At 42.3% G+C, this 25,230-nt stretch overlaps 1 protein-coding gene and 1 pseudogene across 3 annotated transcripts in view; both read left to right on the top strand.

Moving 5' to 3' along the window:
* Positions 1–6,877: 6,877 nt before the first annotated feature.
* The window catches only part of Kap-alpha1 (karyopherin alpha1), a 39,722-nt gene continuing 21,369 nt past the window's right edge, over positions 6,878–25,230 (top strand). Inside the window, exons 1-5 of one of the 3 annotated variants that reach the window (XM_036371527.2) lie at positions 6,878–7,195; positions 7,256–7,549; positions 7,606–7,826; positions 8,029–8,292; positions 8,346–8,685. In XM_036371527.2, coding sequence (XP_036227420.1) covers positions 7,022–7,195; positions 7,256–7,549; positions 7,606–7,826; positions 8,029–8,292; positions 8,346–8,685 — 1,293 coding nt within the window. In that variant the 5' untranslated portion in view covers positions 6,878–7,021. The remainder of the gene's footprint in view (positions 7,196–7,255; positions 7,550–7,605; positions 7,827–8,028; positions 8,293–8,345; positions 8,686–25,230) is intronic. The other 2 variants (XM_036371525.2, XM_036371526.2) reach the window with 2 other exon arrangements.
* Positions 19,267–20,411, top strand: LOC138857812 (uncharacterized; annotated as a pseudogene).

Here is a 25,230-nt window from a genome sequence, read left to right as displayed (position 1 = left end):
CATAATTGAGGACCGGCCGGCCGATTGCCTTGTATGTTGCCAACAACGTTTCTTTGTCTTTTCCCCATGAGCTGCCGGCAAGCGACTTGAGGATTTTGTTGCGGCTCTGTACTTTGGCAGTTATCGCGGTCGTATGAGGAGTGAAAGAGCACAGACTGTCCAAAGTGACGCCTAAAATTTTAGGGTTATTTACTGTCGGAATTTTTGTGCCATCGACTGAAATGTTCAGGTCCAGTCTGTACTCCTTCGTCCAATTGGTGAAGATGGTCGCTGTGGATTTAGTGGGGGAGAGTGTTAGGTTCCTTGCAGAAAAGAAGCGAGAAAGATCTTAGAGGTAGCCGTTTACTTTTGAACACATGCCATCGATTCCGTTGCCCGACGTCAATATCGTACAGTCATCTGCGTACGAGGTCATTGAAATTCCCGCTGGTGGCTGGGGAAGTTTTGAAATGTAGAAATTAAACAGTAACGGGGAGAGGACACCGCCCTGCGGAACCCCCTGTTTAATTTTCCTGAGTTTGGAGTTTTGACCTCGAAATAGTACGGATGAGTGTCGACCGCTCAGGTAGTTCATGGTCCACCGCTTCAGCCCTGGAGGGAGCGTTGATTGTTCCAGGTCCTCAAGTAGCGTTGCGTGATTGACTGTGTCAGAAGCTTTTGACAAGTCCAACGCTACGAGGATCGTCGTCTCGCAGGGTGGCTTCTGGTTCAGGCCATGAACTATCTGGGCGTTTATGACGCTAAGTGCTGAGGTGGTACTGTGCACTTTACGGAAGCCATGCTGATGGTCTGCTAGGCTCAGGTGGTGGGTGGTGTCTTCACTACTGGGGAAAGGAGAGTTATCGGGTGATAAGACTCCCCTTTGTTGGCGGGTTTCCCAGGTTTCAGCAGTGGGACCACTCTTCCGACTTTCCACACATCGGGTATTTGAAGAGTGGATATCGACAGGTTGAGGACCTTGGTGAGTTAGTTTACTCCCGTTGGGCCTAGATGTTTTAACATCAGCATGCTTATTCCGTCAGGGCCGATGGACTTAGACGATTTCGCCTTTTTGATGACACTCTGAACCTCCCCATCGGTGAAAGTAAGTGGTGCGCAGTCTTTTGGCATTTTGCGCAGCCGTCGGGTAACACATCGTTTGGCCTTGTCGGTCGAAGGGTGCAGTATAAACTGCCGGCTAAAGTAGCTCGCGCACTTCTTCGGGTCCGAGGAGGCATGGCCATCGAATTGAATTTCAACCCGATCGTCATGTCTTCTCGGTTGGTCAGATTGGGAGTTATGCTGTCTATGTGAGCTCCTTAGGACCGTGGAGGTCCTATCTTGGCCACTCGACTGGAGTGGCAGCGCAGTGCGCGAACATGGTGCAGGTTGCACGGCCGTTGAGGCAGATGTCGCATTATTGCGTTGACAGCATGGGGCCACGTAACTCGTGGTCCACTCCCTGTGTGTCTTAAGGCCCGAGCAGGTCTTAAGATGGCTCCATCCATTGCATGTATTGCACCTAACCGAGGTGGAATTTGGATGGAGGCTTTTTGGCGCATACGCAGCAGTAGAATATCTCGGGGCCCGGGTTGGACTCGGTGCCAGCACGGGTCAGGAGGATACGGAGCAACCCTGCTGCTAGGCGTTCCTCCAATGACGACAAACTTAATCTAAAACTTACCGATCCAAACAGGGTTAGATCGTCGAAATAACAGCCCTTGGCTGGATAAAATCCGGGTCAATTCCGGTATCGCAGAACCGGCTGTTGTGGGAATTGACTTGTTGAAGTCAAAGCTCCCGCTCCTCCTGCTGATCGGTCTCACAATCATGGTGTACATCCAAGTGATAATCCTCAGGTTGCAGCCCCAGGATTTCACAGCAAGTCGATTTAAAATCTCATTGGCGCTCATGCGCTTTCGTAGCTCTGACTAAGGTCTGGTCCACATGCTGCTTCCAGTGTAGAGTGGAATCCAGCCTGAGGCTTAGATACTTGACCATGTTAGTCATCTCCAACTCTCTGCCGGCAAGGGATATATTTCTGAGGCCTGGCAGTGACCTTGATCTGGTAAACGGTATGATTGTAGTTCTTGAGGTGTTGATGTTTTAACTCACCCCACTACACCACCCTTTTGCCAGCCCCAATCCCCTTTGTACAATACCGCAAAAAGTGTCTACGAATTTACCTGTGGCTATGATAACAATGTCGTCCGCATATCCCTGACAGCAGATTCCATTGCTCGTTAGCAGCTGAAGAAGATCGTCCACAACTCTTGACACGCTTTCGCGAGACGTATTGTCAAAAGCACCGATCCAGCCTTCATTCAGCACCTTCGTATTTCGTAGTCAATGATCTTTTCCTTACTCTTAAGTAGGAAGTTAGACTGATTGGCGTAAAGGATTTCGCCAATGAGTAGTCTTTCCTTCCTACCTTGGGTATGATGATAACCTTTGCAGGGGCAATAGGACCTGCTCCCCCCTTTGCAGAAATGCTGGAAGGATGCCATCCGCCAACTTGATGAAGTCCGCAGTGAAGGGCTGTTTTGCGACTATCCAATCGAAGCTAAACCGCTTTCGTTGCAACCTTCCGCCGAGGCCGACGCCGTGTGGTGCATGTTCACCTGGGCAACTTCCTTGTGAACTGTGCTCCGCGTTGGTATCCGCTAGGTCCGTGAGTCCCTCCAGGTGCTAGGCAGCACTACTCACCCCGGTTGGGAGATGCCGAGAATGCCTTGCGACTTAAGCCCCTGACCCAGGGCAAGGTGCCTGCCATTCGCAGAGGTTGCCAACAATTTGTGAAATTTATCTATAACCTCTTTTTCGGTAAAAAAAAATGTATATTTAAAGTAAAGAAAACTCGTGAAAATGCCCCTAAAAAATCCCATTCGACTCTTTTAACTTCTAAATTTGGGGGAATCTCCAATTTGGTAACACTGCACTTCAATTTTGGCATTTATTATATTTCACAATTAGGTGTTCTCACAAATATTAAAAACCAGCTGAATTTCTATGCGCTGCGTATAACTGGGGCTATGTTTCACATGCAATTTTCGTCTATGCAGTGCCGTGCTATGTATGCATAACAGCTTTTACTTTCAGATCGCAAAGTAAGAATTAAATTGTAAGAAAAATTTTTGTGATCTTAGGTAATAGTTACGAGTATAAGATAATTGTAATTTATCACTCACTAGATATAATTCAACTGATTTTTTGCTATCGTAATGCATTTTAAACTTTGTGAGCAAATGAGAGGGAATAAAAGGACTTGCTTATTAGAAAAATTTCGCCTTAATTCATTTCTTTTTATAACGCTTTTATAAATAAAAACAAATGTTTAAAGTTTTTAACATATTTGTATAGACCAAAAAAAAGTGTATTTGTACGTCATCGTTAAATCATAACTTAGTAAATATACTAAATACAAAAGAAAAATTATACCGCAAATACAGAACCCCTAATAAAGTAATGAGTAATTCCTTAGGTAATTGGTAAACCATCATAAGGGACGAAATGAGTGGAGCACCTTAAGGCTTGTAACCTCTCCGCCGGTGCAAGCAAATTGTGGAATACTGTCAAATCCCTGTCCAATCCAAGAAGAAACGACTACCGGGTTGAAGTCCCTCCCTTCGTCGTGCTTCCTCTGACCCGAAGAGTTGCGCGAGCTATTTTAGCCTACAATTCATATTGCACCCTTCGACGGACAAAGAATAGAGATGTGTTACCCAGCAGAAAACGCTAAACAATTGCGCATCACTTGCTTTCTCCATCGAAGAGGTTCAAGGTGTCATCAACAAGAATAAAAAAAAATCCATCAGCCCAGACAGCATAAATTTGTTGATGGTCAAGCAGCTAGGCTCGACGGGAGTAGACAGTCGGGTCTACGTAACCGAAACGGACCCGGATTTTTATTCTGCCAAAGATTGTCAGCTCAGCAGCATTCCTCCAAATAACTTCAGGTACGTTTTCAGCTGCTACAACAACCACTATAAAATTCCTCACTAAGGTCCCCACTTTGTCACTGACCACTTTTCGCATACCCGAGAAGTAGTTCTAATACTAAAACCTGTGAAACTCGTTAACCAAGGGGAGATTTATCGCCCGATAATTCTTCTTTTCCCTGTAGTGAAGACACTTTAGGTCTTACTATTCCCGACCTTCACTCAGCATCTGAGATGTAATGTTTGGGAATGTTTGGATTTACACTAAATGTTAGGGGATTAAAATACTTTTCAACATAACTTATATATGAGGGGTGGGAATTATAATATTTGCTTTCACCCATTTTTAAATTGTATAAATATATTCTAGAAGGAATTGCTATGAGTTTTACAGATAAAGCTTTAGAAGTTTAAAAGAAATGTATAATTTTTAATCATATCTTAAATTATATCCTCAAAATTTCGTATGCTTCATTTACGCGGTACACAAATATATTTAACATTAGCTTATTTCCATCCTTATTCACCACTTTCTAAATTTTTATAAAATTATGCATATTTATGTGCTTACATGTTAGCGCACAGCTCATGAAACTATAAACTGAGCGTAAGAAGCCCAATATGATAAGGAATGTCGTATAACATAATAGTGATACTGTGAACTCGATGCCTTTCGTCTCTTTAGTTAACCACGAGTTTCGGCAAAAAAAGTCTTCTTTTATGAACCCGCACAAAAGCTTTCAGAACTCAGACATACGCTGCAGTTATGCGAGTAATATAATATAGTTCATGTTGATCACACAAACTACTCTTCACACAAAGAAATGAAAACACATTATACCCCAAATACAGGAATCCAAAACCTAGAAAAAAAAATTAAGAAATTATTTTAATAAAATAAAACGATTTTTTTTTATGGCTTGTATGTGAGTATTATTGCCTCAATTAATTTAACAAATGAATCCTCATGCTTATTTGCTATATTTTTTCGCCAAACATATTTAATAATCAGATCGGCAAAGTTTTCTGGATTATTATAATTATCCCTGGCCAAAAATCTCTTTATTACCCGCCACTGGGATTCTATCCGTTGGGTATGCGTCCCGTCTTCCGCAACGAACGGATTGTCAGTATCGTTATGGTTTACGCGACGATGCTCATACCCCGAGCTGTTAAACAATCATACGTCTTGCAACAATCGGTACAAATGATTGTGCCGGGCGCAACATGTTTCTCAATCCGGGGTATGAGCACCTCAGCAGATCTGATATTGTCAGAACATACCTCCAACCGCAAGTCCTCACTGCCATCTTCCACCATTCCCAACACCCAGTGACCTTCCACCCTCCTGCCTGAAATAAGAAAAATATAAAAGTAATTATGTATTATTGTTTGTTTTTAATATTATCTTTGTTATATTTCCTTTTTCCAAATTTGCTTTCATCAATCTGGACTATTTTCCCAGGGCCACCAATTTTACCCAACTTTTCCTGGTGGTACACTTGGTATAATACTACAGCTTCGCAGCAGTAAATATACCAGTCGCATATGGTAGCGCTGGATAAAATCGGTTCCTTGACGATGCTACTGTTACGCACCACCTCATGCGACCAATGCGACGAAAAGCAAAACATTACATAAAATATCTGGTTTAAGGGTACTTTGGCGTTCTCGAACCAAGTACCCTTAGACCTAGATATTGCCGAACGCGTACGTCATGATCCCTTTCGGCATCTAAATGGGCCGACGGTACTATTCCCCGCTATAGACAACACCATCGGTATCTTATGCATCCTGCAAATCCTTTTGGTTAGTATGAGCCCTTGCTTTTCAGCAAAGGCTATGCAGCTCTTGTTTCGAAAGTTCCTCATGTTCCACAATCCCTTCAACTCCGCCACTGTAAGTACATTACTTCTACGCATCACGCCACGGCTGGTCGATTGTTCTTCAAAATCTAAACATTATTATTAATAAATATTTAAAAATACAATAATTTAAAAGTATAATAACTTACCTGTTAAATTGCACTAATTTTTTAAATTAAAACTTGAATAATACTCTTTTAACCCAAATAATATATCTTTTTACACAATTCTCACTACACGCGTTTGAATTTTATTTGCCAAATATGAAGTAAATAGCAAATGGACAAAATGAAACGGTAATTTTCTTCAAAAGTAACAGTAGTAATATCCGTTAGAGAGCATTGATGTTAAGGATTCAGTTATACCCTCTACCACAATATTACTTTTTCGCGCTTCAAAAAAAAAAAATAACCCTGGTCGCTTTAACACCGGGGTGTAAAAAGGTCTTTTCGCGTGGAACTTCTTTTTGCGTTGGCGGCTTTTGGCCGCGCTTCAAAAAAAATATTTAAAATATATATGGTTCATTTATTTAGAGTATAATCTTTCGTTTATTTTATTTTTCTTCGTTTGCAAAATAATTTAGTATGGCAACACTGGTTATTTGACATTTACAACCCTTTTGTTATTGTGAAAATTACAAAAAATTAAGAATAATTAAATAAAATAAGAAATAAAGCTATTTTTGGATGATACAATTTAAAAAAATGGTTTAAAAACGAATTAGTGAAGTGTTAGTGGATATAAAAGTGAAAAATTTAAGTGTATAATTCATTCCAAAACAAAAAAATAAGTACTTTAAATTGTCGAAATTTTCAACTTTACACGTAAATAGCTCGAAAACTATAAGTTTCTTGCGGCTATATCTATTAATATTCTTGATCTGGAGAATCTCCTCTATCCGTCCATACCCATTTAATCCCCGAAAGGCGGGGACGGTATACTAAAGCGACCCTAAATCTTTAACAAAACATTGCTTTCAGAACATTCTGGCAACTACGAATTCGCTAACTAGTCTCTTTTGGCAATAAATCGTCAATTCGATTTTGTTCTATCATCTGTGTTCGTCATATTGAAAGCTATTTCTTGATCGTGTAACGTCTGAGTTAGTAGGATGAAATGTGATTTTAAAGACAAATCGATTAAGATCATCGACTAAGAATTTGTTTTTTTTTCTGCAAAATTGTTTTATATAGTAAATGCATAGTCTCTGGAAAATTATTAGATTGTTTATTTATTACCATGTCAACGACTCATAGGCAGCGCTATAAAAACACGCCTTTGGATTCGACGGAGATGCGTCGACGGCGTGAAGAAGAAGGTGTCCAGATTCGTAAACAGAAACGAGAACAGCAATTAATTAAAAGGCGTAATGTTTCGGAAGTACAACAATCTGAAATTGAGGGCGGAAGCCAAGTAGATATATATATTTACAGTTGATTTTGCATCCATCTATTTTGCTTTTTTATTTAAAAGGAAGTTGAAATGCAGAGTGGTGCACATCAATACAATGTAGAATTGCAACTTCCCAAAATACTGTGTGAACAAAGTCTTGGAATTGTTGATATTGTAATTAAACAGGAATTAATAGACCAAATACATAGTGAAAATGAAGCCGATCAACTCGATGCTACGCAGAAATTCCGCAAGCTATTGTCTCGTGATCCAAACCCGCCGATAGAGGAAGTTATACAAAAGGGGATAGTTCCCCGTTTAGTATATTTTCTGGGGAATAATTCAAATGCCTCTTTACAAGTAAAATCCAAAGCAGTAATACATACAAATTTACGATAAATAATTTACAATTTAAAAAATTCCAATACTAGTTTGAAGCTGCATGGGCGTTGACTAATATTGCTTCAGGAACATCTAATCAAACTAAAATTGTGGTAGAAGAAGGTGCTGTGCCTGTTTTCATAAACCTTTTATTAAGTCTCCATGATGATGTTCAGGAGCAGGCTGTCTGGGCTTTAGGAAATATATCGGGAGATTCGCCAAGTTGCCGTGATCATTTACTTAATTTGGGAATTCTTCAACCACTATTGCAGTAAGCTATATAAAAATGTGGAACACATTGACATTCGGTTTTTTGTATTTTTCATTTTAAATTGGAGTTGTATTGAGTACGATGCAATGGTACTAGGACTTAATCAATTCTTTATCTTCAAATATTATTTATCTTAATTGAAAAACTTGATGGTAGATATTTAACTCAAACTGTTCTTTTTGACAACAATTCTGAATTTCAGTGTGCTGAGTACTTCAAACCGCTTGACTTTGATAAGGAATGCTGTATGGACCCTATCAAATTTATGCCGTGGTAAAAATCCTCCAGCGGATTTTTCTAAAATTGTAAGTGGTCTACCAATCTTAGCCCGACTTCTAAATCATACAGATCCGGATATATTAAGTGACGCTTGTTGGGCTATAAGCTACTTGTCTGATGGGCCTAACGATAAAGTGCAAGCAGTTATAGATGCAGGAGTTTGCCGTCGCCTAGTAGAACTCCTTATGTAATATTTATTGTTATTTAAAATTAATATTGAAATAAAATTTATATACGTAGGCATCCGCAGAACAAAGTTGTTACAGCCGCACTTCGAGCCGTTGGAAATATAGTAACGGGAGATGATGTCCAGACTCAAGTCATATTAAACTGCAATGCACTATTGTGCATAAATGATTTATTGAACTCTCAATGCGAAACTATTAAAAAAGAGGCGTGTTGGACTATTTCTAACATTGCGGCTGGAAATAGACAACAAATTCAGGCGGTGATTGATGCTAATATTTTTCCTGTACTTATAACTATTATGCAAAGTGCTGATTTTAAAACTAAAAAGGAGTCTGCATGGGCAATCGCAAATGCCACCAGTAGCGGAACAGCCGAACAGATTAGATATTTGGTAAGCAACACGTTTCTCTATATTATTTTATTTATTAAAAAAGAAACGTCAATGGTCTATATACATTATATGTAGGAAGTAAAAAACGAGATCAAAATTAAGTCATTTATATAAAATAATGAAACATTAGTTAACGAGAGGATATTAGTCTGTTTTTCGAATTTTTAATGAATGCCAAACATGCACCAGCATAGAAGTTGCTTTTTTGGGGTGAAGAGAGTTGATGGATAATGATGGATAAATTACCACGGCTGGCAGACTTTTCTTTGAACTCTTTTAATTCAACTGATGGGGGTATCAGTTTATGTTGGCAAGATAACAGAGACATATTCGATTATTGGTAGGACTAGAGAACGATAAAGTCTAATCAGGGAAATTAAAATGCGGATTCTTTTCCAGTTCTTGCAATGAGTTCCAGAACTTTGAAGGCATTCAACGATATTTTGCTTACGGGCTTCACAAAGAGGAGGTTGTTAACTAAAATCTCAAAATCCTCGATATCCGCAACGTTTTGTTTATTCGGACCATTGAGCTTGTATTTAGCTATGATATTACTGTGAGAGTGAGAGTATAATACTGCAGGACACTTTTTGACATTGCGGTGGAGTTTGGTGTTGATGCGCCAAAGTGATAATACGTCGAGATCGTGTTGGATAGCTGGATGTCCAATTTATCTGATGTGGTTCTAAATATCTTAAGATCGTTTGCGTAGAGCAGATATTCATATTGAATATTAATAATGATGCGAAGATATTGAAGTGCAGCGGCCCTAAATGAGATCCCTACGAAACTCCCAATGTGATCTCGTACTCATCTTATAGATAGCCATCTATTTTAACTTGCAAGTACCTATCAAAGTATGAGTAGAGCCAATCCAATGAATTACCTTGGCCGCCGTAACTGTGAAGCTTGGATATAATAATCTCATGGTTGACACGGCCAAATGCTTTATTGAAATCTGTGTAGATAGAATGTACCTTAAAAACATCGTTCAATGCATTTAATCAGTGTATAAGTAAAGATTGGAAGTAATTGATTTTTAACACACAAACCCACACATCGAGATATCAAAGTAATAGTGCCCTCAAGGTATGCCTACCAAAAAAAGGTGGAAATTGCACCATATCTTTTCTACACCCCGGATACCGAATATGTGGACGTCAAAATCAGAAATATCGGTAGATTTGTGAGATATTTTAATGAAAGTCAGACAGCATGTTTTCCGAACAATAATATGTATTTGTGTCAAAACTTAGTAAAAACAGTCTATAATAGAACAATATTTCTACTAGCGCCCATATAACTAATATTATATTATATACAATACTGCATATATCGGTCCACCTGCGAGGTATCTTACTCAAATTCAAATATCATATTTTCCATGATGATAGTGTGTCCTGATGGCAAAAATCAGGTCAATTCTTTATACCTTTGTACCGCGTATATCGGTCAATATTATATATCTTAGCCAAATTAAGGCAATATATATTCTTCAGTATACTATGGGTGCGTTCGAGCTACGTAATAATTGCAGCAGTACAGCTACTGTGTTGCATACTTGTTAATACGCTGTTGATGTGCAGATAAAAATTAGTGTTGCCGATTATTTGCATAAATTGCGTGCAAAAAATGACAGCAGAACGTGATGCTATTGCAAGTGTTGTTAAAAATGTACGCAGAACGTGATGCTTTGACAAATTTGACTGCTGTCGTGATTGCCATCTCGAACGCACCCTATATTTTGTTGGCGAAAATCGATACAGGAATTGCCCCGTCTCCCGTCCCCCATATGCCATATAATACTATAGTATCTTCCAACAAGAACGACATGAAGTCAAACAATTCATACAACAGCCGGTTATTTTTACCGGAATTTACCCGGATTTTATCCGGCCAAGCGGGCTGTTATTTCGGCGATCTAACCCTGTATGGATCGGTAGGTTTTAGATTAAGTTTGTCGTCATTGCAGCAACGCCTAGCAGCAGGGTTGCTCCGTATCCTCCTGACCCGTACTGGCATCGAGTCCAACCAAAGTTCTGAGGAATTCTTCTGCTGCAAAGGCTCCATCCTAACTCCAAGTCGGTTTAGTGCTATACATGCAATGGATGGTAAATCAGAATAAGCGGACAAAATGGATAGAGCACTTGAAGTCTTGCAATCTCTCCACCGTTTAATCCGTGCCTCCTCGGACCTGAGGAAGTGCGCGAGCTGTTTTAGCCGGCAATTTGCACTGCACCCTTTAGCAGACAAGACCAAATGATGTGTTAGATAGATAAATATAGATAGAGGTATGCACCGCAACCTATGGTCTATTGTGCCCTCCCCTAAGTCACAACGACTCGTCTAGCCCTAGCATATAGATAAACTCTAATATACTGCTTGGTGGGAAACATGGATCCCAGGGCCTTAATTCTGCGTCTGCAGAATGCTTTGCAGTCTACTAGCAGACGTTCTGGGGTTTCCGGCTCCATGTTACAGAACCGGCAGTTTGCAGAAGAGACAGCCCATGTTGAATATATGCTTATTGAGCCTGCAATGATTACAAACAATTGATTACGGTTTTAAATCGTCTGAGATCGAAACCCCCCATCAGCAACCTGGCATGGCGCATGTCTTGGAAATTTTGCCAATGTCTCTCCCTGCCCGTTCTTTCCTCTTTACGGAGCAGCTCCTTAATGGTGTGTGGACGAACCGCTATGCATGGTTCTGGTCCTACCATTTTTGTAGAGGCTGCAGAGCGGGCCTACTCGTCAGCCAGTTCATTTCCGGCTATACCCCTGTGACCAGACACCCAAATGAAATGCACTCTATTGTGGTTTGCTAGGCTGTTCAGCTGTTCTATGCACTAAGAGCGATTTGTTGCGTTGAAGGTTTATTTCTACACACCGACTTTTAGCATATACTTCCGCCTGGAAAATGCTAGGAAAACTTCCCACGTGAATGGAGAGCTTTGTGCGTGGTCCTGCAACCCCTACACCAATCTCCGCCGATGTATTCGAGCCGTCGGTATTATACTTGATGGTACTATCCCTTTGCAGTAGGTCTAGTAGATCATTCAATTTCGCCTTACTTCCAAGGGTAACCTTGAACTTCCTAGTGAAACTTCCTGCTTTGGTAATGCTGTCCCTTGGGAGAAGGGCTAGTGGCATTTCATCGCTTAGGATCCTCATCTGTTGGGACGAGATTACCTTCCCTTTGCCAAATCCTTCTGTTGTCATTTGAAGCAGGGTCTGTTTGGACGTCTGTTCGATCACTATATGTAAAGGTGTGAGTTCCAGCTTCGATAGTTGAAGTCCTACCGAAGTCTGCGATGGTTTGGAAACTCAAGCCACCGCTCCATATGTTATGATCGGTCTCACAATCATGGTGTACAACCATCTGATAATCCTTGGGTGCAGCCCTATTATTACCCAGCAAGTCGATTGCACACCATGAACGCTTTCGTAGCTTTGGCTAAGGTCAGGTCCACATGCTGCTTTCAATGGTACTTGACCGTGTTAGCCATCTGCAGCTCCCTGCCGCCTAGGGATAGGTTTCTGAGGCCTGACAGTAACCTGCGCCTGGTAAACGTTATGATTGTAGTTTTAGAGGGGTTGATGTTTAAGCCAACCCCACTACATACCCCTTTACCAGCCCCAATCCCCTTTGTACAATATCGCAGAGAGTGTCTACGAACTTACCCCTGGCTAAGATAACAATATCATCTGCATATCCCTGACAGCGGATTCCATTGCTTGTTAGCAGCTGAAGCAGATCGTCCACAACTAGGCTCCAAAGTAGGGGGGATAGCACTCCACCCTTTAGACAGCTCTTGTTGTGCCAAGACGAATTCTGGTATCACTTACTGTGGTTTCAGCTATCCTGGTGCGCAGTACGGCTTCAATCCATCTGCCTACCGGTGCTGCCACATTCCTTTTCTCTATTGCTATTGACACGCTTTCGTAAGATGTATTGTCAAAAGCAGCTTCGATGTCTAGGAAGCCTCATAACAACACCCCACTGATGAACTTCGGATTTCTGAGGTTAGCTGATACAGAGCAGTATTGGTTGACCTGCCTGCTCTGTAAGCATCCTGCTTTGCGTGTAGCGGTGCAGTCCTCAGTACCTTCGATCTCATTTCGCGATCAATGATCTTTTCCATACTCTTAAGTAGAAAGGAAGTAAGACTGATTGACCTGAAGGACTTTGCCAACGAGTAGTCTTTCCTTCCTACCTTGGGTATGAAGATCACCTTTGCAATGTGCCAAGAGTCCGGGATATATGCCAGCGCTAGGCTATTCCTCATCAGGACGATCTGCGCTGTCCCTCCACCGCTCGCGAAGTGTTCGGGTCGGAGTTGTTACCTCCGGTCACCTGCGCATTGTTGCCTCTTTGTCGCTTTGTGTTAGGCGGCTCCTTTGGCGTCAGCTGCTCACTCTTGCGCTTCACGGTTTGTTTGGTCGAAGTCGTTTCCGTCGAGGTAAGGCCAACGTTACTTTCCAAGGTGCCAATTCGTGTCCCATCGATGAAAACAAATGGTAATCGGATGGGGCCAAGTCTGTTGAATACGGCGGATGGGGTAGCAGCTCCTAGCCAGCTTTGTTGTATCCTGAACCGATTTTCTTTTGTGTGCAGGTGCATTGTCGTGTAACAAAATAACTTTGCCGTATCTTCTGGCCCATTCTGATGGTTTTTTGGATCAATGCATGGTTCAAGTTAATCATTTCTTGTCTAGAGCGATTAGTATTAACAGTTTCACCAGGTTTAAGACGCTCATGATATACCACGCCCTTCTGATCCCAACAAAGCCATAGCATTTCCTTCTTACCGAATCGATTTGTTTTTACAGTCAATGTTTATGGTTGTCCCGGATTAGCATATGATTTTCTCCGTTTAGGATTAGGTTAGGTTAGGTTAGGAGGTCGATCCCAAAAAGGGATCCCACTTGGACAGCTTAAGACGCCGGTCCGTTGTGATACCTACAAAACTCCTAAAATCTGGATCAAAAGACCCTTACAAGTCGACGAAACGCTTTGTGCTTACTACAAACTTGTTAAGACGGCCAAGATCCATTTCGGCTAAGTATTCAGGTCCACCAAAAGTGTGATTGCCGAGATATTTCAATCTCAGCTTAGCGAAAGCCGGACATTGGAGGAGAAAGTGCCGGGATGATTCCACCTCGCCCTCCTCCGTGCAACTTTGGCAACTAGCATCGAGTAGTACTCCAAGCCGTACCGCATGAGTGCCCATTCCCACAACAGCCGGTTCTGCGATACCGGAATTGACCCGGATTTTATCCGGCCAAGGGCTGTTATTTCGGCGATCTAACCCTGTTTGGATCGGTGAGTTTTAGATTAAGTTTGTCGTCATTGGAGCAACGCCTAGCAGCAGGGTTGCTCCGTATCCTTCTAACCCGTGCTGGCATCGAGTCCGACCCGGGCCCTGAGGAATTTTACTGCTGCGTTTGCGCTAAAAGGCTCCATCCAAACTCCACCTCGGTTAGGTGCAATACATGCAATGGATGGAGCCATCTTAAGACCTGTTCAGGCCTTAAGACACACAGGGAGTGGACCACAAGTTACGTGGCACCATGCTGTCAACGCAATAATGTGACATCTGTCTCAACGGCTGTGCAACCTGCACCATGTTCGCGCACTGCGCTGCCACTCCAGTCGAGTGGCCAAGATAGGACCTCCACGGCCCTAAGGAGCTCACACAGACAGCATGACTCCCAGTCTGACCAACCTCCCCCCAACCTTCATCCAGCTCTAATCCTCGTGCGAGAACCACTCAGCAACTCCTGGTTCCTCGCACAGTCTGTTCCGTGTGTCAGACCATAATACGCCGGAATGTCACATCAGTCAAGTGCAATTCTTGTACTGGCTGGTGTCACTTTCTGTCGTGTTCTGGTCTGCGCACCACACGAGAGTGGAGTGCGTCGTACGTTGCCCCATGCTGTAGGAGTCTGCCCCCGCAATCACATACAGTGGCGTCGCCAATCAACACCACAGTGCGACAACCGCCCATGCGGATAGTACAGCTGCAACAACCACCACCTACACGCACCCCACTCACCTCTAGGATCACGACTGGACACCCGCGACAAACGCGACTCTTACAATTCAACTGCAACGGACTCCAGAGTAAGATCGAGGAGATAGTTGCATTCATGAGCCGGGAGCGCGTAACGATAGCTGCGGTCCAAGAAACCAAGCTAAACAGCCGCTCAGATCTTCTGAGTTGTGCAGGTTTCAACGTTTTACGTAAGGATCGCTAGCGAGATAATGGTAGAGGCCTCACCTTCATATTGCACAACACCGTGCAATATCGTCTAATCGATGTTGACATCGACCGTAGAGACACTACCCTAGAATGTCAGGGTATAGCTGTCCGGTCAGGCGATGTCGAGCTCGAAGTATTTAATATATACATCCCCCCAGTTACATGTTGCCCAACAGGATATCACCCGAACATAGATGCGCTACTTCGTGGTAAAAACCGTTTGGTGCTAGGCGACTTTAATGAGCATCACGATCTTTGACACTCCTGCCTGTCAAATGATCGTAGGGGGATGGAGCTGGCGGAAAAGATAGACGATTCGACATTCTGCACAATGAATGACGAAGCCCCCACCAGAATTATGGACACCTGTAATAGCTCGCCAGATATTACCATCGCTTGCGGTGGTCTGATAAATAGTATAACCTGGCGACCTATGCTAACTCTCGCATCAGACCATCTGCCCATAATTATATCGATCGAGAAACCTCCTGACTTTATTTATGTGGATAACCGCTCTTATGTTAACTTTAACAAAGCTAACTGGGCCGGCTTCACAGAATTTACTGAGAGCACCTTCAACGCACCACCCATTCCTACGGACGTCATCGTTGGCGAGCGTCATTTCCGCAAGGTGATCGCTGCTGCTACTGCTCGCTTCATACCGACTGGAAGAATCGCGGAACTCCGCCCTAATTTCCCAGCCGAAGCAGCTGTACTAGCAAACGAGCCCGACACCTTACGCCATGCCGATCCCTGTGATCCCCGAATAAGGGATTTCAACTTGGAGATTCGGCAAATGGTAAATCATCATAAGCGGACAAACTGGATAGAGCACCTGAAGTCCTGCAACCTCTCCACCGATGTGAGTAAGCTTTGGACTACTGTCAAGGCCCTGTCAAATCCGAGAAGACATGACGATCGGGTTGAAATTCAATTCGATGGCCATGCCTCCTCGGACCCGAAGAAGTGCGCGAACGATTTCAGCCGACAATTTACACTGCACCCTTCGACTGACAAGGCCAAACTACGTGTTACCCGACGGCTGCGCAAAATGCCAAAAGACTGCGCACCACTTACTTTCACCGATGGGGAGGTTCAGAGTGTCATCAAAAAGGCGAAATCGTCTAAATTCATTGGCCCTGACGGAATAAGCATGCTGATGCTAAAACACCTAGGCCCAACGGGAGTAAATTATCTCACCAAGGTCCTCAACCTGTCGATATCCACTCTTCAAATACCCGATGTGTGGAAAGTCGGAAGAGTGGTCCCGCCAACAAAGGGAAGTCTTATCGCCCGATTACTCTCCTTTCCCCAGTAGTGAAGACACTTGAGGCCTTGTTACTCCCGTCATTCACTCACCACCTGAGCCTAGCAGATCATCAGCATGGCTTCCGAAAAGTGCACAGTACCACCACAGCACTTAGCGTCATAAACGCCCAGATAGTTCATGGCCTGAACCAGAAGCCACCCTGCGAGAGGACGATCCTCGTAGCGTTGGACTTGTCAAAAGCTTTTGACACAGTCAATCACACAACGCTACTTGAGGACCTAGAACAATCAACGCTCCCTCCAGGGCTGAAGCGGTGGACTATGAACTACCTGAGCGGTCGGCATTCATCCCTACTGTTTCGAGGTCAAAACTCCAAACTTAGGAAAATTAAACAGGGGGTTTCGCAGGGCGGTGTCCTCTCCCCACTACTGTTTAATTTTTATATTTCGAAACTCCCCCAGCCACCAGCGGGAATTTCAGTGACCTCGTACGCTGATGACTACGATATTGACGTCGGGAAATGGAATCGATGGCATGTGTTCAAAAGTAAACAGCTACCTCTCCGATCTTTCTCGCTTCTTCTCTGCAAGGAACCTAACACTCTCTCCGACTAAATTCACAGCGACTATCCGTCACTTTGGACAGTCTGTGCTCTTTCACTCCTCACACGACCGCGATAACTGCCAAAGTACAGAGCTGCAATAAAATCCTCAAGTCGCTTGCCGGCAGCTCTTGGGGGGAAAGACAAAGAAACGTTGTTTGCAACATACAAGGCAATCGGCCGGCCGGTCCTAAATTATGCAGCCCCAATATGGTCGCCTGGATGCAGTGACACGCAGAGGAAGAAGCTTCAGACCTGTCACAACACTGCACTCCGGACTATCACGGGATGCCTCTTGATGTCTCCAATCGAACACCTACATAGTGAGGCCCGTATGCTTCCGGTTAAGGAACACAACGAACTCTCTCCAAGCAGTTTCTGCAGGTATGTTTTCGTAGAGATCACTCCTGCAGTCGCCTGCCTGTAGCGGAGCCGCCTCCTAGGAACATCAAGAGGTCTTTCCTTGATTACGTCGACGACATTAGACAGTACGCCGACCGGACTTCGGACGCAACGAACTTCAGACAGGCACTGACCGCCATTCACAGTGGAGCCATCAACACCTTCACAGACTCCCTCTCAGTGAATGGCGTAATAGGAGTCAAACAACCACCCATAGCAGACGTAGAGCTCGAGTTGCCTCGCGAAACCAGAGTGACCCTCGCGCAACTTCGTTCTGGATACTGCAGCAGGTTAAACTCCTACTTATCCAGAATAGACCCCGACATACCAAACACATGTCCTGCATGCAATGAGTCTCCGCATGACACTAATCACCTCTTTGCATGCCCAACAAACCCCACTCATATAACACCCTTCTCCCTATGGTTCGACCCCGTCGAAACAGCTCGTTTCCTGGGCCTCCCGTTAGATGACCTCGACGACAACGATTTTTGAATTTATCACCCAAACGGGGACTAGGTATCCGTTACAACAACAACAACAGTGTCCAGTAAGAACTACTATCATAGCGGCGAGATGCACTTTGCTCAGGGCGAGAAGTCCCCTTGACCTCCTGCGATCCACTCTTGGCCAGAAGGATCTCGCGATCGCACAGGACTTGGTCATCGACCAGCTTCGGCTGAGTGCATGCGAGGTCTATTGATCCAAAGCTAGAGCGCAAGACGCTAACGGAGATCCAACCCAGTCCCATTCCGACGTGAGCGGGGCAAAGGTGCCCCCCTGGCTAGCTCATCGGCTTTGCAGTTTCCAGCGATTCCGCGGTGACCAGGCACCCAAACGAGCCTGATGTTGAAATAGCCAGACGCTATTTCTAGAGAGGACAGACACCTCTTGACTAGCTTTGATTGCACGGTTCGCTCGCTCAAAGCTAGTATTGCCGCCCTACTATCGGAGTGGATGCTCACTTCTACCGCCTCTAGTGGATGGTACTAATACCGCCACCTTGATAGCAGCCACCTCCGCCTGAAAAACACTACAGTGATCCGGTAGCCTGAAGCTAAGACTGACAGAGAGCTCCTTGCAGAAAACCCCCCTCCAACCTGTGATAGGTGCTAGGCAGCACTTCTCACCCTGGTTGAGAGATACCGAGAATGCCTTGCGACTTAAACCCCAGCGCTACGGCTAGGTGCCTGTCATACGCAGAGGAAAAACGATGTGTTACCAAAAAATCGCAAAATGCCAAAAGACCGCGCACCACTTACTTTCACCGATGGCAGGTTCAGAGTGCTATTAACAAGGCCAAATCGTCCATATCCGTTGGCCCTAACGAAATAAGCATGCTGATGCTAAAACACCTAGGCTTGACGGGAGTAAGCTATCTCACCAAGGTCCTCAACTTGTTGATGACCACTCTTCAAATACCCGATGTGTGGAAATTCGGAAGAGTGATCCCACTACTGATACCTGGGAAACCCACCAACAAAAGCGGCTTCTTATCGTCCAATAACTCTACTTTCCCCAGTAGTGAAGACACTTGAGGCCTTGTTACTCCCGACATTCACCCACCACCTAAGTCTAGCGGACCATCAGCATGTCTTTCGTAAAGTACACAGCACTTAGTGACATAAACGCCCAAGTAGTTCTTGGCCTAAACCAAAAGCCACCCTGCGAGAGGGCGATTCTCGTAGCGTTGGACTTGTCAAAAGCTTTTGACAAAGTCAACCACACAACGATACTTGAGGACATAGAACAATCCACGCTCCCTCCTGACTGAAGCGGTGGACTATGAACTACCTGAGCCGTTCCCACGACAGTTGGGTCTACGTAACCGGAACGGACCCGGATATATTCCGGCAAAGGACTGTCAACTCGGCAGAATTATGCCGCTACAACAACAACAACAACTACCTGAGCGGTCGGCACTCATCCGTACTATTTCGAGGTCAAAACTCCAAACTTAGAAGAATTAATAAAGCGGTGTCCTCTCCCCCTACTGTTTAATTTCTACATTTCGAAACTCCCTCAACAACCAGAAGGAATTTCCATGACCTCGTACGCTGATAACTGCACGATATTGACGTCGGGCAATGGAATCGATGTCATGTGCTCAAAAGTTAACGGCTATATCTCTGATCTTTTTCGCATCTTCTCTGCTAGGAGCCTGACACTCTCCTCCACTAAATCCACAGCGACCAATTTTACAAACTGGACGAAGGAGTACTGATTGGATCTAGACATTTCAGTCGATAGCATTAAAATTCCGACAGTCAACAACCATAAAGTTTTAGGTGTTACATTCGACAGCCTGTATTCCCTCACTCCTCATACGACCGCGATAACGACCAAAGTACAGAGCAGCAACAAAATCCTCAAATCGCTTTTCAGTAGCTCTTGGGGAAAAGACAAAGAAACGTTGCTGGCAACTTACAAGGCAATCGGCCGGCCAGTCCTAAATTATGCAGCCCCAATATGGTCACCTGGATGCAGTGACACGCAGAAGAAGAAGCTTCAGACCTGTCACAGCACTGCACTTCGGACTATCACGGGATGCCTCTTGATGTCCCCAATAGAACACCTACATAGTGAGGCCCGTATGCTTCCGGTGAAGGAACATAACAAGCTCCTCTCCAAGCAGTTTCTGCTGAGAAGTTTTCGTAGAAATCACTCCGACGACATTGGAAAGTACGCCGACCAGACCCTGGACGCAACGAACTTTAGACATGCACTGACCGCCATTTACAGTGGAGCCATCAACACCTTCACCGACTCCCTCTCAGTGAATGGCGTACTTGAAGTCAAACCACCACCCATCGCAGACGTAGAGCTCGAACTGGCACGTGAATCTAGAGTGACCCTTGCGCAACTTCGTTCTGAATACTATAGCAGCTTAAACTCCTAATTATCCAGAATTGACCCCGACATACCCAATATATGTCCTGTATGTAATGAGTCTCCGCATAACGCTAACCACCTCTTTGCATGTCCAACGAACTCCACTCATCTAACACCCATTTCCCTATGTTCCTTATGCTATCCGACCCCGTTGAAGCAGCTCGCTTCCTAGGCCTCCCGTTAGATGATCTCGACGACAACCAAACTGAAACTTACCACCCAAGCGGGGTTCTGTGTTTTTGTTTTTGTTACACAGATAATTTTATGTCATTTATGATTTGCACAAAATGTCGCTGAGTGTTGTCTTCGAGCTTCTTTAGCATTGCTGGTTGATTGACTTAAACCTTTGATTTGACATATCCCAAAGAAAATAATCTAGAGGCTTTAAATCGCATGATTTTAGCGGCCATTTGACTTACAACTCCTTTCCGACACTTCATGAAAACGTACAAATCTTCATACAGTTCGGCCAACGCGTTGTCCACTTCATCTAAATACATATATATGTGTAAAGAATAAACTATTAATCTATATATCTGTAATCTTACACATTTTATATTTCCGTTCATTAACGCTATTCGTTGAATCGTTGTTTTAATTAAATGTTTAATTATTTTCGATTTCGCACTTATTTTAGACATTTTATTCTTTTTGTCTATTTTCTTCTATATATATATAAATTACATATCACGTTTACCCCGGGGCTGTCTTTTAAACTACTGAACCGATTTTATTAAAATTGTGCCCAGTTTGATTCATTTTTCCATTAAAAAATATTTGTATTTGTATATCATTTTAAAAAAGTATACCTCAAGTACAATCCCTTTGATTCTTATACCGGCAATTTCCTTTTCGAATTTATTCGTAAATAATATTTTCACTGTATTGAATAGTTTATTATATAAGTAAACGAATATAATGTATCGAGTTTTCCAATAGGGATGATATGATTTCTAGCTGTCGTTTCGGCCGTTTTTAATCTGTTGTGATCTGTAATTTTTTCTTTGTATTCAGTAATGTTTACAATTTCATCATGCAAATATATACGCAAGAACATGGTTTACAAATCATTAAATTTTATTATCAAAACAATCGTTCTCCAATTTCTGGTCGTAATAATCGTCCATCTAAAAACAAAACCGTAGATGCTGCTGCAAAGGAAATCCACAATTTATTCATGAACAACCATTACATTCACCTAAATTGACAGTTTGGTGTGATTTTTTGGTCTGGCATTTGAAAGAAGTTAATCTTGACAACATCTGGTTCCAACAAGATGGTGGTACTTGCCACACAGCACGTGCAACAACCGCATTATAGCGAGAAAAGTTAGGAGATTTGATAATTTCAAGAAATTGTGACATTGCCTCCAAGAAGTTGTAATTCAACATCATTACCATAATTCTTGTGGGGTTATTTGAAATCATTGTTCTTTAGCATTAAAACAGACTCTCTTTAAATTTTAGAAGTCAATATTAAACGTGCTATTCATGACATACGACTTGATTTAGTTGAAAAAGTACTCGAAAGTTGGGTTCATCGAACTCGTTCCTGAAATAGAAGTCGTGGAGGCCATTTGAACTTAATTGTATAGATTGTAGTCCACATTAAATAAAAAACATTTGAATTTCCTTAAAGGGGGGTAGGGTTTCAAGGTAAAAAAAATACTTTTAGTTTTATTCGGACCTTTTGTACATTATTGAGCATACTTTCGACAATATAGGGTAATTTTTTCATGCAGGAATATTGAAGCATAAGCCGGTAACAAAGGTTCCCCCAGAATGTCTTGAGAAAAAAACAATATTTGGTGTTATGGTGAACTCGCCTGGAAATTATCTGAAAAAAACAAGAAAAATTAGTTAAATTATGATCAAATCTTTCCCCCCCAACGTTCTCTGATAATTTTTTTTTATTTAAAAATTTCGGGCGGCTATCTAAAGTGGAAACTTTTATTTTCCACTAAAACTTCGCCATTTTGGGGGTGGAAAACACCCTTAATGTAAAAAAAAATTTTACTAAACGTAGGGGGCGGTATTTTATATGTCAAAAATTTGTATAAAGTTTAAAACGAACCGCGTATAAAGTTGATGAACTATTGGTTGGAGTGTTAAAGGCCAGGAGATTAATAAGATAATAACTTTAAGAATATTGCTTCTATCGACCTTAAATTTTAAGGACATATTCTTAAAATGTTAAGCAATAAGATAAGAGAAAAAAAGAAGAAACCCTCTCTTCGAGTTCTGCGGCCTAAGTTTGTACGTCTGCTTGGTGACATTTTTAAAAAGGAAAATCCAACTGAAAATAAAAAATTACTCCCTTATATTTTCTGTTCAACCGTGTATACCAAATTTTAATATTGTGTAGTCATCAAAAGTTACCAAAAATCGATATTAAGCTGCGAACTTACCGTGATTTACAAACACTTATTAGCAAACAATAAACTTCTTAGTCTTTAAAACAAAACAAACTTTATCAAAAACTTAATAAAACAAGAGAAAACGTTATCTTCGGTTGCGCCGAAGCTATAATACCCTTCACAGGTGCATTTCTTTTAGTAACTACTATATGTATGACTACATTTGAAAACGTGACTTGCCAACGGAAAGCATTTTGCCAGTTCTTTCTAGCCAGGTTCTTTGCTATAAACAATCTTCTATTCGAATTAAAGTTAGTTATTGAGGTAAATAGATCTTTCAGACATTTACATAAATTTTAATTTTTTAAGCTGATTGATTATTCACATTAAATTAATGGAAAACAAAACAAATTATAATATTTATAGAAATTAGAAAATATATAACATATAATAATATTTATTATTCTATAATACTTTTTTATATGATATTTAATTACAATAATTACATCTATGACTTACACTTTATATTATAATACAAACTTAAATTTAATAATATTAAATCTAAAATATATCTATATATATAATATATCTATTTTCTAAAGCTTAAAAATATTCCGTCATGGTCACTATATGGTGTTTCATATGTGATACATGAGGTCATTGCAGAATCCATGTTTGTCCATACCCAATCTATTGCTGTTTCCTGTTTTGTTGTGGCGACCTTAGCCAATGAAGATTGAAATCCTAACTGTTGCAATCGAGCCTCCAAATCATCAGTTGCTGTTAGGCGACATATGTTAAAGTCACCAAGGACTACTGACGGTCCATTATACTGTTCAGTTATCTGACGGATATTATTTTCCACTTGGTTTCTAAATTCCGGAAGTCTATAGCGGGGGTTCCTGTACACAAGTGATATGGAAACTGTTGAATTGTTTACGTTTAACAGTTGGTAAACGTTTGTTGAACCGGTGTCGTTTCTTGAAAATGATCCTTCTGATAGACCTGGGCACCTATATTGCTTGTAGTATATTATAAGGCTGTTGGCAGGGCGTCGTCGGGATGATCTTGTTTCTCCATCAAGGCGTGCAATAACACTGTAGCCTTCTATTGGGAATTCTTCTTGAGGTAAGGCCCATGTCTCGGCAAAGCACAGAATATCAGCAGAACAAATCAGCTTGTCTGATCTGATATCTTCAATATGCTTGTTTAGGCTCTTTACATTTTGATAATAAATATCTAGACGTTGTTCCGATTTTTCAGTCAAAAATCTGTAGCATGTCGTCAATGCTCCTTCTGTCTTCAACCTATTAAGTTGAGTTTTAATTGGATCCTGCGGTCCAAATGGGTTCGGGGGAGAAAATGTCCCGATTATATACAATCCATTGGCACTTGTGGCTCTGCTACATCCTACATATAAAGCTGATCTGCTTACTCTATCCTCTAGATGAACAGCAACTTGTGTGTATGTTCTACCTTGACTTTTATGTATCGTGATGGCTTCAGCTGAAATGACCGGAAACTGTCTGCGTTCTATGGTTATTTGCTCATTTCTCTTGTATTGGAATGATCGGACCACGCTCATGATTGGTGTCCAATCTGCATTGCGTGCAAAGCTTCCAACTCTTGATTCTGCGAATTTTATCCATAGTCGCACCACTGAACTTTCAGATCTATGTGATTCGTAATCAACCTGCATTAGTTCCCCCGTAGCACCATTGACGAGACCATCACTTATGCTTATGTTGACTGTCACCATATATTTGATCGAAGTATTGAGCTGCAATGTATAAAGCATTCCTTGTGTTTCCGATGGCTTAAAAGACTTCACAGCTTCTAAAATGTTTGCCCTGCTGCGTTCTGTTAGGGAACTTGACTTAAGTGTATCCTTCGCAGTCGAAATGAACTCCTCGGTCATCGTGTTCGCCAGTTTAGTTAAATTAAAATCATTTGCTCCAGCATTTGAATAAAATAGATGGATGGCTTCGTTCGGTATCTCATTAGAGGTCTTTTCCTTGCTTTTGATTAATTGGATGTCAGCGTGTGTCATATTTCCCTCTGACATGTTATTTAAAGCGATAGCAAATGTTTGATCTTCACGCTGGCGCATTATTTCAGTGAGCTCAAAGTACCGAAATTGATCCCAAAGCGGTGTTCCTGTAATTGTACTGTAATTATCATTCCTATTCGGCGCAAATATCCATCGATCTCCTACTGGCGGCAGCTGCTTTAAGTCACCAAACACGATAATTGGTATGCCTCCAAAGTAAGCGGTGCTCCTGAAAATTTGCTTTAGCCTGCAATCTAAATATGCAAACATCTTTGCTCCAACCATTGAAATTTCGTCAATTATAATAAGCCTAATATCTATGAGATTGGCATGAATTGTGTTTAATGTGTCACTATTTAGCGGCCGAAGATCGCCGGAAGACTGGTTGACGGGGAGTGAAAAAACCGAATGAAGGGTTAGGCCCCCAATTCCAAATGCTGCTTTGCCAGTGGGTGCGCAGAGTAACATCTTGGCTGTTTCGGGGTTGGTTCCTGGTACACTATTAGCTCGCAATGTCAACGATTGATATATAGTTGTTATAAGCCGACTCTTGCCCACTCCAGCACCGCCTCCGACATATTCGAAGAAGATTTCCCTTTTACTGACATTGTGCATTACATGAGCAAAATATTCCCTCTGTTTGCTGTTAAGTGACTGCACCATTGCCAGTAAATGGTCTTCTAATATTAGAGGTGGGAGTTTAATTAATC

This window comes from Bactrocera oleae, chromosome 6 (genome assembly GCF_042242935.1).
Source record: "Bactrocera oleae isolate idBacOlea1 chromosome 6, idBacOlea1, whole genome shotgun sequence".
Lineage (NCBI taxonomy): Eukaryota > Metazoa > Arthropoda > Insecta > Diptera > Tephritidae > Bactrocera > Bactrocera oleae.
This window is presented reverse-complemented; position numbering and strand designations above follow the sequence as displayed.